At 49.9% G+C, this 14,304-nt stretch overlaps 1 protein-coding gene and 1 long non-coding RNA gene across 10 annotated transcripts in view; one reads left to right on the top strand and one right to left on the bottom strand.

Annotated features, from left to right (window-relative positions):
* Window positions 1-7,322, bottom strand: part of LOC309642150 (uncharacterized protein) — a 38,192-nt gene extending 30,870 nt beyond the window's left edge. For 7 of the 9 annotated variants that reach the window (XR_014252990.1, XR_014252991.1, XR_014252992.1 and 4 more), the window contains exon 1: window positions 2,914-3,080. Coding sequence is in view for 1 of the 9 variants with exons in the window: in XM_082423226.1 (XP_082279352.1) it covers window positions 1,499-1,850; window positions 2,914-3,470 (909 nt within the window). In the remaining 8 variants the exon portion in view is untranslated. The other 2 variants (XR_014252997.1, XM_082423226.1) reach the window with 2 other exon arrangements.
* LOC309642159 overlaps window positions 1-14,304 on the top strand; it is a 187,211-nt gene that overhangs the window by 50,174 nt on the left and 122,733 nt on the right. The gene's annotated exons all lie outside the window — the stretch shown is intronic.

Below are 14,304 nucleotides of genomic sequence, written 5' to 3'. Positions count from 1 at the left end.
CTTACAAGTATTTCAAGTAAGAAGCTGGTGCAAGTTATAAGTCCAATGCTTATCGTCCTCAGGAAGCTGTAAAGACTGCGATCTCGATGAAGCAGGTTTGGGGTGTTCCAAGTGAGGACACTAGGACGTGAGAAGTGAACAGAACCCTACATTTATGGGAGAATTTAACCTTCCTTTCTGGTCTCCAGTAGAACAAGTAGGCACGAGACAAATTAAGATGTTGAGGATTCAAATAATGTAATTCATAAGGATGCAATGATAAAGGTGTTGATGAAACCTATAGAGATAAGTTGTTTTCAAGTATTCATTAAAAAAACCCCACAGTCATTGTGTATTGTATGTACTCAGAGAAAATCTCAGAAAGGTCTCAGAAGTAGAAAAGGACCAGGCCACATTCTCTAGTTAGGATTCAGTAAAACTAGAAATTATGGATACGTGTTTGACCATATATCCTTGGTTTTTAATGCCCTTTTTCAATGAGAGGAACCAGGGGTCCTTGGAGCAACAGATGATTCTGGGACTGAAGCAGGAACACACAAGATGAGCCTGGAGCACCTGGAAAGGTCAGGAAGTAAGGAGCTGCTCAAAAAGCATAAAGATCAGGGTGTGTTAAAGGGACACAGGAGCCAACTGAAAGAGCCCCCGTGGTCAAAGATGGAACAATTTGAGCAAAAGAATAATGTACTGGATTATAACTCAAAATATAAAATAAATATCCATGAGTCTATATGGATGTAAATAAATGATCAAATAAATACACAAATGGAGAAGAGACAAATGTCCCGTGCAGAATTCCAAACAACTTATGTAGATGCTCTGCCTTCCAGGAGGTGGAGCAGAGCATCCCCCTTCTTAAGTGTGGGCTTCCTTCGAACCATGCAGTCTGGAAAGGGGGTGGGGGGGAGTAGCTTTTCCGTGGAGAAACCTGAGAAACACGGCCTCAGCCAGGTGGTCACGGGCAACCTCAACAGTCGTAAATCATGTGAATAGTATGAACCCTTGAGGTAGTGTGATGGGAATGGTAGTTTACCTCTGGGGTTTTCTCTAAAACTCAAAACCCCAATCTAATAATCAGAAAACCATCAAACTCACATTGAGAGACATTCCGCAAGATACATGCCCAGTACTTCTCCAAACTGTCACCCAAACAAGGACAGTCTGAGAAACTGTCACAGTCTAGAGAAGCCAGGGAGATGGGGTGAATGAGTGTAATGTGGTGTCCTGGGTGGGGTCCTGGGACAGACAGAGGACATTAGGGGAAAACCAAGCAGGCCTGAAGAGAGTATGGATTTCAGTTACCATCATTGTATCAATACTGGTTCATTATTTGGGCCAATGTACCATACAGGTGTTAGATGTTAACAGTGGGGGAAATGGAGTGACGGGTATCCTGTTCTATCTGTGTGACTTTCCCACAAAACTAAAACTACGTCAAATAAAAATTCTCAAATTCTAAAATATCTAAAACTATTTTTAAAAGTTCCTTTCACCTACTCTCTCATTTCACTATCCCGGTAGTCTTGTGGCGTGTCACTCCTCTGCAGATGGAAGGTTTGATCAGAGAGGGCTGATGTGTTTTGCCCGAGGCTCCAGGGCGACTGGATGACCAAGCAGGACTGAAGCAGGGCAGCCAGGTTCCAGAACCTTCCCTCAAACATAATTGCTCCACAAATACTTGGGGGAGCGAGCAGTGAGGAGGCAGGCTCGTTTCTTCAGGACAGTTTATCACATCCAAAGCTGCCTGGAACTGGCTGTTCTGGTCTCCGTGCTCCCACAGAAACCTCCTGGGACTTTGGTTGGAAAAAAGATCAACTGCTTCTTGAAACACTGAAAATACATGTACCAGGAAGCTGGAGTGCGAAAAAGCAGAAATGAAGTTGTTTTCCTTCCTGAGTTAATGTGCAACAATGAGAAGCTTGATCGCACTTTGGGTTTAACAATTTCTCCAGTTGCCATAGAGGCATTTACACATCAATTCCGCCTGCCCTTGTTCCCTTTGACTGACGGATGTAAAGTCTGGTCCGGGCGACGCGGCCCATGCGGCTCCAGAGCGGGCCACCAGAGGGCGCGCTGCAGCCTCCCCTGCAGCCAGGCTGGGGCAGCGGCCAGCAGGTGCTTTCCACTGGACTTGGGGTCTGCGGGGCATGCACCCACAAGAGCCAGATGCGTCTGTGTTCTCCTTCTTCTGGAGAAAAATCACTTTTTCCGAGTTCCGTTTCCCAGGCACACAGTGAGAATGCCCAGCACGAGCTGGGGCTGGGCCGCCAGCTGGCCAGCTGGTTCAGAGGATGGCAGGGCACCTCCCGTGCCCTTGTGTCCCTTCCAGACGTCTTAGCGCCTCGTGGAGTGAAGGTGGGACCGCAGCTGGAGCTCTGGGAGTGAGCCCCAGTCCTGCCACTTCTGGGGGGTGCGGGCCTTCTGTGCCTGTTTCCTCACTGGTAAGGGGGGCACTGTGTCACTTTTCTGTTGGCTAAATGGCCGAGAAGAGAGAATGTTTTCCTCTGGTTTCCCCCGTCTCCCACCGGGCTCTTCTGGGAGCCCCCTGGGGTGGCTGTCGGTGACCCCTGGCCGGCCTCGCCTTCTGAGACCTCCCTGCTGGGGATGGGTGCCTTCTGTCTCCCCGACCCTCACCGAGGGGCTGAGGGTCCTCTGGCCTGCCCTTCCACAAGGCACTTTCACAGGTAATTTCTACACTTTTCCCAAAGGAGCAGTATCTGGCACATTTACAGTGACCTTATATCTTGAGATTTGCTAAAGTTAAATATTTTGTCCCGTGACCCTCCTGTACCCGGGTCCCGGTTCTGTTCCAGGACAGTAGGGAGACCACCCCACTGTTTACAACTGTGGTGAATTAAGTCCCCTTCACCCCCGCCCCCCAGCCTGTGTCACCCCGAGGCCTTCTCCTTGGCTCACCCTTTGGGTCCGCCGGGGGGCCCTTCAGTGACCCCGCGACTCCCTGGACCGCAGCTCGTGAGGCGCCGCTCCTCCTGAGAAGTCCCACCTGCTGGGCTGTGCCGCTCGCATCCTTGCCATCGCTCTCGGAGCCCAGAGCCCCGGGGCTGGAGGAAGCAGCTGCACGTGACCTCAGGACAACAGCGAATTCCTCCCACTTCCTTCTCCCGGCTCCACTCACCCCAGACGACCCCTGTCTGGCTTGGTGTGGCCAGGACGGGCTTGGGGAGGAGACGTGGGTGTGGCCCAGGCTCTGCTGCGCTTGCAGGACATGGGAATCTGCCCACCTCCACCCGCCTCTGCCTCGCTGAGGCCCTGGGGGCAGTGGGCCCCTCCAGGTGCGTGTGGCCCCTTCGCCCTGTTCCCAGGCATCCCTCACGGTCACGGAGGCAGGTGACACCTGGCCGGGACAAGAGGGATGACAAGGAGACAAGTATCCCTTCTGCAAAACGGCCCCGAGAAATGTTTCTTTCCCCGGGACCGAAGCTGGTGTGATTAGATCTCCCAGGAAGGTGCATATTTCTGTGCTTAATACAATTATTTACATATCAGTATCAACATCTGGTGTCAATACATATGTGGTGTGTATGGGTGATAAAAAGCCTCAGACAGGTGACATATTTATGTGTGGTAAATATTTAAAGACTCCCATGTGTTCTGATAGAAAATGTGTATTACTGGACAATTTAGTTTCAAAGGTTTCTCTCTAAGGTGAGATTTATTAAGGTTTGTGAGGTTGCTGCAGAGGTGGGATTGAGTCTATGTGAAAGTCCTCGGGGGTAAAACTGGGGCTCTGCCAGTGACTTTTGCTTTCAGAATCCCATTGATGAGTCAGGACTCTTCTCTGTCTGTTATTAAGACGCAGTGATTGGCTCTGCATGAGTTAACAGCTGCGTAGTATTGCCTGAGAGGAACAGGGTGGCTGCTTTGAAAAGTCAGCTCGAAGGTTATATTTTTCCATCACAAGAGGTGGCCCGTGTTTCTCCTGGGCGGGGACCAATGGGAGTGAATTCAGACATCTCAGCAAGTAACGAGGTGCGGTTCCGGAACAGACCACTAGATGGTGCACTAGAGGCCGCCGGGAGGGCCAGAGGCTCCTTAGGGGGAGGGCGGGTGGACCCCTAGCCAGGGAAGGGGAGGGCTTCATCCCACAGGTGTCGGAGGCCTGGTTTGGTCTGGAAGAAATTTCAAACAGGGTAACGAGGCTGCCCCCTGAAGACCCACATCTTGGCCGCGTTGTTTCGTATCCCCCCATCTAGTACTCCTGCCCCAGCCTCCTCCATTCCAGTGGGGCTCGGTCGAGCCTCGGAGGGCATTCTTTTGGGGCTGCCGTTTGCAGGCAGAGATGGAGCACGTAATTAGAGGGCGTGCCGGATAGTAACCAGGTAAGGAATGAAGGAGGGTGCCTTCAAGCTGGAGCTCTACTGTGGGTTAGACTGTGTCTCTTATCCCCCTAAAGATATATTGCAGTACTAACCTCCAGTAACCTCAGAATGTGGCCTTGTTTGGAAATAGGGTCATTGCCAGTTTAATCAGTTATGATGAGGTCATGCTGGAGTAGGGTGGGCCCCTAATCCAATGACCGGTGTCCTTCTGAGACGTCACAGAGACGCAGGGAGATGGCAGAGATTGAGGGATGCAGCCACAAGCCTGGAGCCTTCAGAAGTTGGAAGAGGCAGGAAGGACCCTCCCCTAGAGCCTTCAGAGAGAGTATGGCCCTGTGGACACCTTGATTTCGGCCTCCTGGCCTCCAGAACCATGAGACCTTAAGAATCTGTTGTTTTAAGCCAACTACAGCATGGTGTTTGTTACGGCAGCCCCGGGAAACTAACACAAGTGCTGAAAACGTAAAGGCAAGAGGAGCCCACTGCCAAGAAACGTTCTGTGTTTTGCTGCTGAGACACGAGATTTCTCAGTAATTGGTCAAGTCCTGGCCTGCATCCTGCGCCAGTTGTGGAAATAGGAGGAAATCCCAGATTCCTGCACCGGAAGCGATGGGGCTGTGGTTGGCTCAGCCGGGCAGGTGCAGGGGGTGGACGGGAGCTGTTTCCTTCCTTCCTGACCCTTGCCTCTGCCGGGGCCTTCTCTCTTTTCTGGTTTTCAGAGTTACTTCCTCCGAAGAGGGATATAGTTGGACGGTGGGAGAGCAGGAAGACTTATATTAGTCTTTAAAATTCAGCCCAGGACTCGGGCACAGGGAAACTTCTGAATGAATGCAGCATGTTGAGAGCACTGCCGGAGTGTACAGATGCACAGCTGATTCCTACAACTTATCTTGGCAAATAATGCCTCCAAGGGGCTCCGGGATTCTGTCCTCACATCCTGCTGTATCAGGGCAACAGAGGGAAGGAAAAGGATGGCGCGTCCAGAGCACTCAGCATCGCCCAGCGGGAGGTGGTCCCACCCGACCCCACAGGACCCCAGGGTGGCTCCGGGACTCTTCCCGCTGAGGTGATAACTGAACAGGGATGGCAGGGCCTCGCTGTCCCCCCGGGGAGGCAGTCTTTGAAACGTGCTCATTCCTCTGAAAACACAGGCGAGGCGTGGGAGCCCCTGGCTTCTCCCTGGACCATGTTCTCCTCCGGAAGAGGCAAGGCCAGGCCAGCGGTCATTCCAGGGAGGCCAGGGCCGGGGCTGCACCACGCCTGAGTTGGGAGAATCTGGTTGTCGGGGGTGAAGGGAAGGTGACCACGTCCCTGGTCTTCTATTTCTGGATCAGAAACCACGTTCTTGGGGGATTTTAGCCCACTTGCAAACACCCCTGCCTCTCTTGGGAGCCCAGGCTGGGTCTCGCTGCTCCTTTCCGGTGGGCGAACCATCCACCAGGCAGGGCGGGCGATGGACATTCTCTTGGAAGACAAAGCCAGGTAGTCAGGTGTGAGCCTCCAGGCCGCAGGGGAGCAACATTGTCTCACCTCCTGCGAGGAGGGAGCAGTGGTGGACGTCATCACGGTGGCGGTGAAGAGTGTCCATCTGCCTCCCAGGCCCCTCCTGAAACCTCAGTGTAATTATGGACCTGCCGCTCTTTGTAGAGTTCTTGGCTTCCGGTAAATATTAATGGCTTGCTTTTTATTCATTTAGCTTGTGTTTTTGAAAGATGGCCTCACACAAAAAGATCATATCTGTATGTCGTGCTTTAATTTATTTTCACCTTTTTTTCTCCTTTGGAGACCCCTAGTGTATCATCACTTTGTTTACCACAAATTAAACCGGGGCTGATTGTTTACCAGACTGTAGGCCCCTGTGCATTGCTCTGCACTCTCCTTTTTTTTAATAATCACAACCTGGGATTCATTTGCAAGAGGCCCTAATCTGCATGAGAATTATACAATTAACTTTTGATTAGCCACCTAGTTTTTTTTGAAACCACAGTGTATAGGATACTCTGCATTTAAATAATTTTCCTTAAATTGGGAGCAGGTCCTTCATTAAGCTGGAGAGTTTGACTAAATAACAACATTTGGGATAATCAGGGTCAAAACAATAGGCAAGCCGGCAGGGCTAGAATGTCATCTTTAAATATAACAGTGGAGATAAAGGCCCCCAGATTGGGCCTTATCGAAACACAAAAATATCAAAGTGCTCTCTTGTCTGTGGCACAATGCGGAGGCCCCAGCGATGTCGGGTGACCATTGTCTGGTGAGGCTGCTGCAGGCTTTTCATTCAGGCGCCCGGCAAACACACGTTGCATCACGCAGAGGACTTATCTCCAAGTCTGACAATAATTATCAGGAAGAATGTACTCAGGATGACTTTTTTGTGATTTTTATGCCTCCCCAACACAAGGAAGGGGAGATAACAGCATTAGGAGAAAGGGGAGCGTCTCCGAAGATTCTCCCTGGAGCTGGTTCTTGGATTAAATTTGCTCTGCTACTCTGATGCCGCTGAACAAGGGGGAAGAAAGCCCGCGAGCCTTCTGTATCGGGTAATAATAGACCTGAGCACAGCCCTCGCCCAAGATAAGATCCATTGTCGGGAACAAACAAAGGAGCCCTATTAAACACCGAGGCAGGAATATCTATGAGCAAAGTTTGAAACCCTCCTTTTCTCTCCTCCTCTCCTTGCTTGTTCCTTCACCTGGTTCTGCAGGACATTTCCTGGGACTCCCAAGAGAACGTGACCAGGAGCCTCTGGTCTAAGGGAGCCTGGGCAGTGAGGTCACGGTCTTGGGAGTTATCAAGGCCAAGGTTGCCTTAAGATTTCCAAGGTCAGGGTCGTGCCCTTTGTTCTGTGGGTCCCACCCTTCTCATTTTTGCTTCTTCCCCCAAGTCCAGCCGAAGAGACCTTGATCTCAGATACTGAGAATCCTGGGAGACTTGGCGGTGGGTTGAAAAGACACAGTCATTCTGCCTTCCATCCACCTTGCTCCAGCCAGCCTTCCCCCAGCCAGCCTTCCCCCAGCCAGCCTTCCCCAGCCTTCAGAGTCCTCAGGTAGCTCTTTGTCCTTAAAAAGAGCTGGTCTGCTTCCTTCTCCTAGCGGGGATTGGTAAGCAGCCAGTGTTATACCCATGCAACATCCCTGGCAAAACAAAGTCCCGTGCTTCCCATTAGCTGCTTTTGCGAAGCCATCGCCCTGAGCTGGCGAGCCCATGGCATTGGTCATAGTCCCGGCGTCCCAGGGCCGGTTGGTACAGCATTCCTACAGCCTTAGAGTGAGGAAGACTCCGCAATACATGTTTTCCGGTTAAACTGAGATCAGATGACCAGTTTTGGTTTTTGCATTTTTCCTTCAACCGAAAAGAATTGCCAGCGGTCGAGATTTGCTCAATATGAGCTTTGTCCAGCCCCTTCACCTCTTCTTCGCCATCCACCCTCACAAGCCTTTCCTGCCCTTGTCTTCCTGCGTGGGTCTGGGTCGGGGTAGAGGTTATCGCAAGACGTCCTCCCAGCATGCAGGACGGAGGCAGCAGGCTGGGGGATGAGACCTGTGGCCGCTGCAGCCCCAGGAGCAGGGGAGCCCCTGGGTCTGAGTAGCCAGTGGAGGGGTGGGTGCGGGGAGGAGACGGGCACAATGGGGGCCTGGGGTGCAGCTTCCCTGCATGGGAACCTTGTCCAAAGCCTGTTGGCAAGTGCGGTGAGCGAGCCGGCGAAGCCAGGGTGGAGGGCTGTTCACCCACAGCCCAGGGCATGGCAGCATCGGTGCCCTGCTCGGCCTCTCCAAGTCCGGGGCTGCTGTCTTGACCCTCAGGGCCACCCACCTCCGCCAGGACGGAGGACCCAGGCCTGGTGCCTGAAGCCTCAGACCTAAGGGAAGCCAAAGCACCCCACACCTGAGAGCATTTCCGCCGGAGCCGGAGGAGGAGGGGCAGAGGGGTCAGAGGCACGGTCGGCTCTCCCTGCCTGCTTTTGTTCCCTCCGCCCCAGAAGCCTGACCTTCTGACTTTCACAGACCGGTAGCCAGGGCTCCCTGAGGCCAGCATCAGCTGTGCCCTCCTCCCCGCCCCCAAGGCTGGTTCTGTGGCTGGGACCTTTCTTCTCCAAGGGGGGCCAGACTCCAGGACAGTCAGGCCCCCGTGGGCGGGAGACGCTAGGCTGCCTCTGCCTGCCCAGAGCTCCATCCCTGCGACGCGCAGAGACAGGGCATGGCGGGCAGAAATCATCTCTAGCCACACTTTTAAGAAAATCAGGAAAGCCATGAAGTTTGATCTTCAAAACATTCTTCCTGTGAGTGGCTGAAATTATTTTGAGATTCAGAGGAATGTAATGCTCAAAACAAGCTTGATGTGTAACTGGATTCTCAGGCAGTTGGGCACCGGGTGGATTATCCTTCAGGGATGATGGCCGAATCCGTACGCTCCAGCTCCAGCTTATCACGTGGTCCGGTTTTCTGGGGCTGAGCACGTGTCCACTGGTTGGGGTTCTTTCACCTTGGGGTTGTTTTTTTTTTTTAGAGTATCTGCTTTTTTTTTTTTCTCTTAATTAATTAATTAATTAGTTTTATTTTTGGCTGCGTTGGGTCTTAGTTGCTGCACGCGGGCTTTCTCTAGTTGCGGCGAGCGGGGGCTATTCTTTGTTGTGGTGCGTGGGGCTTCTCATTGCGGTGGCTTCTCTTGTTGCAGAGCACAGGTTCTAGGCGCATGGGCTTCAGTAGTTGTGGTGCGTGGGTTCAGGAGTTGTGGTGCACAGGCTTAGTTGTTCCGAGGCATGTGGGATCTTCCCAGACCTGGGATCGAACCTGTGTCCCCTGTATTGGCAGGTGGATTCTTAACCACTGCACCATCAGGGAAGTCCCTTGGGGTTGTTTTGAGCAGGAAAATGCAAGGGCAGTTGGGGAAGTGCATGCTACCCTACAGGTTTGCTAGTGAGCACGATTCCCCAGGTGCAGCTGGGAAATGCCAGCTAGAACTGGCCTTGACCTACACAACCAGAGGGATGGTTCCCAGGCACCTAGTGGGTGGAAACACTCACGGCAGAGGATGAGGTAGTTGGACACTGAGATTTGTTCAGAAAGGGCTTTGCAGATGCATCCTTTCAACCCGTCTCCATCTTATGTTATAAAAAGTGAAAAAGTATAGGAAGGGCAAATTGGGGACTAGGAAAATTACAGTAATATAGCTTCTCAGCTAATTGATTAGCAATTATGGCTAGTAATATTGTTCATTTTAATTGTGTTTCATCTCTATTTTGGTAATAAAGATTATTGTTTTGGATTATGACTTTATCCTCCTATACTAATTACTAACTTGTGAAATTAAAGTATATATTTTCACATCCTGAAAAAATTCACACCATGTCCTTATATAATAGCTTCCTTTTCTGAACAGCCCGGTTGTTTGGGGTAGTTTCATCTTTAATATCTGAGAAGGGCTCAGTTTTGGCAAGCAAACTAAATGATATTTGGTTTATTTACCAAGAAATACAGTCTTACAAAATGATGTGTTAAAGGGAGTGAAAGAGACAGGAGACATTGCCAGAAATCTGAGATATGACAGAACACAAGTGGATTTATGTGGCAAACTGATTTTTAATTTTAAAGGGAATTTCACCCCTCATGATCATTTCTGCAGGTTTCACGGTAGGGGCACGTAGCTTGAACCACCCCAGAGCTCTTAAATCCTTCAACCAGTGCCTGGCTTCCTCTCTCCTGAGGCAAACATCAGTTTGACACATCTACTTCTTGGGATTAAATTTTTAATTTTTCACAGACAAATTTCGTGTATCCAGTGGCCCATATTTATGGCTTCCACTTCCTCCCCACCTTCTCATCCTGACAAGAGGTGGGCAGCAGAGGGTGGGCTAGAAGGAACTCTCAAACCTGTGCCAGGCACCTCCAGCCCAACATTTCCACTTGGCCTTCTCACGCCTGCCCCTCATGGCGCCCAGATCGCCCCTGGCCCCGAGACGCCTACCCCGCTCCTGCCCCTGCCCACTGCCCTTAACCTAGAGCTCTTGTCTTTTAAAATCTCCCTTCTGAAGGACAAAATCTGCTTTACTGCCTATACACTGATCACAGCCCATCCTGTGGACATTCATGGAAATCTCCAATGACCAACCCCCGGCAAAGGCCTTTTCTCAGACCTCATGCAGGATCTCCACTCAGAACTTGACCTCATAGACGCCGCCCTCTCCTTCCTGGCTTCAAATATTTGAATTTCCTGTGTACCGTACAAGTACCTGTACACACACTGCCCACCTCACATAATTTAAAACCTGTGTGTTTTATCAGGGTGCTACATACCCAAGCCATAGTCGACAGCCTGGAATATTTCCCCGTCTTTTTTCTTTGTATTTATGTAGATTAGGTATCTGTAAACTGTTTTTTGATAGTGGACCAGATATCCCATATTTTAGGCTTCTCAGATCTCTGTGACAGCTACTCAGCTCTGCTGTTGCAGCACAAAAGCAGCCACAGACGACAGCTGGGTGAGTGAACCTGGCTGTGTCAGGTAAAACTTTACAAAAACAGGCAGCAGGACGGATTTGGCTGCAGGCTGCCCAGCGCCAACCCTTGATGTAGATGTTTACGTGTATAAGATATCATGTATGTTTGATTCATTTAATGTTATATTGGGAACGTTTCCTTTGGTTAATCAAATTTGTTTTGGAATATGATGTTAATGGTTGTACAATATCCTAGTCTAAACATTTGTTGTTATTTTAGTTTCAGAAAGATAGTGCCAATTTATAATTTCACTAGTGGTGCATGAGAGTGATAACCTACCACAGGCCTGAACTGAATCATTAAAGACGTAAAGAAAGGCTATCTAATTAGACAGGAATATGAGATCTTAAGGAACTGGAGCTGGTATTTTGTATAGTCTGGGTCTCTTACATCGATGACGTTGATGACACCACCTTAGAGTGAATCGATATTTTCTGAGATGTGGCCCTAGCCCTACATATTAGAAAGCCATTCCCTCTGCATTTCTCACCCATTTCCCTCCCGATGATGCTGTGAGCCACCTCCTCTTCATTTTTCACTGGCAATACAGCTGGGAAGGGGTCCACGTCAAAGTCTGGGACGTGGGGGTGGGAGGTGGGGTGGGCCTTGAATCAGGTCTTCTGACCCTGCGCCCCGAACCTCACCTTCACAGCAAACCTTCAGCCAGTGGCTCATGATTTCCCACGAAGGTGACTGTCTTTACAGACAGACTCAGGCAACCTGCCCATTGCACTGTGTGGCTGGGATGTGTCCCCAAGACATCGCTGGACGTCTCCACACCCCACATGAGAGCCCTCGCTTCTTTGTGGTCCTGTTTCTTGCCACGTGCATCCTCAGGGGTTACCCTAGAGATAGGATCACTCCAAAATGTCCCCAGTGCTGATTTCCTCATAAGCCCGATTACCTTCAAATCCAGCCTCTAGCTCCTGGTCCCCTGGCCCCTCCTTTGCCTTGTATTTCTTAGAAATGCATGTGAAGCAGGTATCACACAGCCACAGAAACAGAGAAAATGTAGCTAGACTAACATCCCTTTAAAATAGGCTAAGTAGGTTTAGGGCTTCCCTGGTGGCGCAGTGGTTAAGAATCCGCCTGCCAATGCAGGGGACACGGGTTCGAGCCCTGGTCCGGGAAGATCCCACATGCCGTGGAGCAACTAAGCCCGTGCGCCACAACTACTGAGCCTGAGCTCTAGAGCCTGCAAGCCAAAACTACTGAGCCTACGTGCCACAACTACTGAAGCCTATGCGCCTAGAGCCTGTGCTCCGCAGCAAGAGAAGCCACCACAATGAGAAGCCCGCGCACCGCAACTAGAGAGAAGCCTGCGCACAGCAAGGAAGACCCAACATAGCCAAAAATAAAATAAATAAATAAATTTATTTAAAAAATAAAATAGGGGCTTCCCTGGTGGCGCAGTGGTTGAGAGTCTGCCTGCCGATGCAGGGGACACGGGTTCGAGCCCTGGTCTGGGAAGATCCCACATGCCGCGGAGCAACTAGGCCCGTGAGCCACAACTACTGAGCCTGCGCATCTGGAGCCTGTGCTCCGCAACAAGAGAGGCCGCAACAGTGAGAGGCCCACGCACCGCGACGAAGAGTGGCCCCCGCTCGCCGCAACTAGAGAAAGCCCTTGCACAGAAACAAAGACCCAACACAGCCAAAAGGAATAAATAAATAAATTAATTAAAAAAAAATAGGCTAAGTAGTTTTAAACAGGCTTCCTATTTTTTTTTTTTTTCAGCAGAAGCAATGGAATTTTTGCATAGTTACCTCTACCCTGGAGCATCTTACATCACGTCCTCTTTGCGATGAACCACTTGAATGAAAGGCTTTAGGATGGTGCCCAGAGGTTAAACTGGCACTGATATCAACCATCCGAGCTACAGGCAAGAAAGCAGCACACTCTGCCCCAGCCTCCGTCTGACTGCTGAATTAAAAATGAATCACATTCCTAATAAATGTAATCGCGCAAGTTCTCTGAGTGAACAGCACTGAGAGCAGGAGTTGGCATGAGCGAGAGCTTCGGAGAGAGCGCTGCCCACGGCTTCTGCAGGCAAGACTCTCCTTCCTTCCTGGAATATTGGAGGCACAGTGGCAAGTATTTGTTCTGATGATGCCCTTGGAAAGCCGGGCACCTCCCTTTTGTTTGGGCACTTTGCATTTGTTAGACAGTGTCTAAATGCATTGAATCAGACCCTAAACCCATTTTGGAGACTTCATTCCAGGGAATGGCATTACAATGGGCTTTTGTGCTGACGGCCCCAGGCTAAGGGCAGTGGTTCCTCGTGGCCTCTCCAAATATCGTGGTCAGGGACTCATTCCTATTTGAGACCATCCTTTGATTTATTTTTCTCAGCACTTGTGCCAGAACCAACTGTATTACAGGCTGTCTAATTGAGAATTGGCAGCAGACAGACCAGATCAAAGGCAGCCCAAGCGCAGATCTTGGATCCCAGGCCAGTGGGCACTTAGCAAGGCTCGGAAGCAAGCGTGCCGCCTGTTTGCAGCAGCTCATGCCAGCGCTGCTGCCCCAGCAACCCACTGGCTGACGCATGGGCTGTTCCGCCCTCGGTTCCAGAAGGAGCCGCTTGTGAGCTATTAAAGACAGCAATGAAGTGCCGTGGTGACAGTGGTGATTCAGGGAAAGATGCAGGAACCGTCGGGGATGGCGGTCTCCTTGTTTCCTCTGTGTTATGTCTGTGAGCAGGAGGGGAACTCCCAGCCAACCAGAGGCAGGCGGGGAGGATCCTGATGGGACCAGGAGTGTTGGGAGGATGGAGAGGTCCTGCAGGGAAAGAACGTGAAAGAACATTTGCTAAGTTCACAGGCAATAGACTACAACTACGTTCTCAGATGTTTACTAATCCAAGAATCCTAATTCTTGGAGCGACAAAAACGGAAGGTCAGTTATCAGTTTAGTAATAAGAACAAATAAGCTATTTGATATAAGTGCAGTTACTCTCAACACTGATCTATAGATTTAACACAAAATGTACCAAAATCCTGGCTGCCTTTTTTTTTTTTTTTTTTTTAAGAAAATGACAAGCTGTTTCTAAAATTCATGTGTTTATGTGAAGGGTTGAGAAAGCCAAAACAATCCTGAAAAAGAAGAACAAAGTTGAGGCCTCACACTTCTCGACTTCGAAACTTAGGACAAGTTGCAGTAACCAAGACTTAACAATATTGTCTTCCAGCCTAGGAATGTGGATATTTCTCTCAATTTATTTATATCTTGTAAAATTTCTTTCAGATATGTTTTGCATATTTTTAAAATTAATAGACTATTTTTAAAGAGAACTTTTAGTTTACAGAAAAATTGTGCAGAAATTTGGAGGTCCCATGTACCACCCCCTACCCCCCCCATAGTTTCCCCCATTTTTAACATCTTGCATTAGTGTGGTACACTGATGAACCAAAATTGATACATTTTTATTAACTGAAGTCTACTGTTTACATTAAGATTCACTTTTTTTG

This window comes from Balaenoptera physalus, assembly GCF_965194825.1.
Source record: "Balaenoptera physalus genome assembly, chromosome: 14".
Classification (NCBI taxonomy): Eukaryota; Metazoa; Chordata; class Mammalia; order Artiodactyla; family Balaenopteridae; genus Balaenoptera; species Balaenoptera physalus.
The sequence above is the reverse complement of the archived record's forward strand: the minus strand, read 5'-3'. Positions and strand labels throughout refer to the sequence as shown.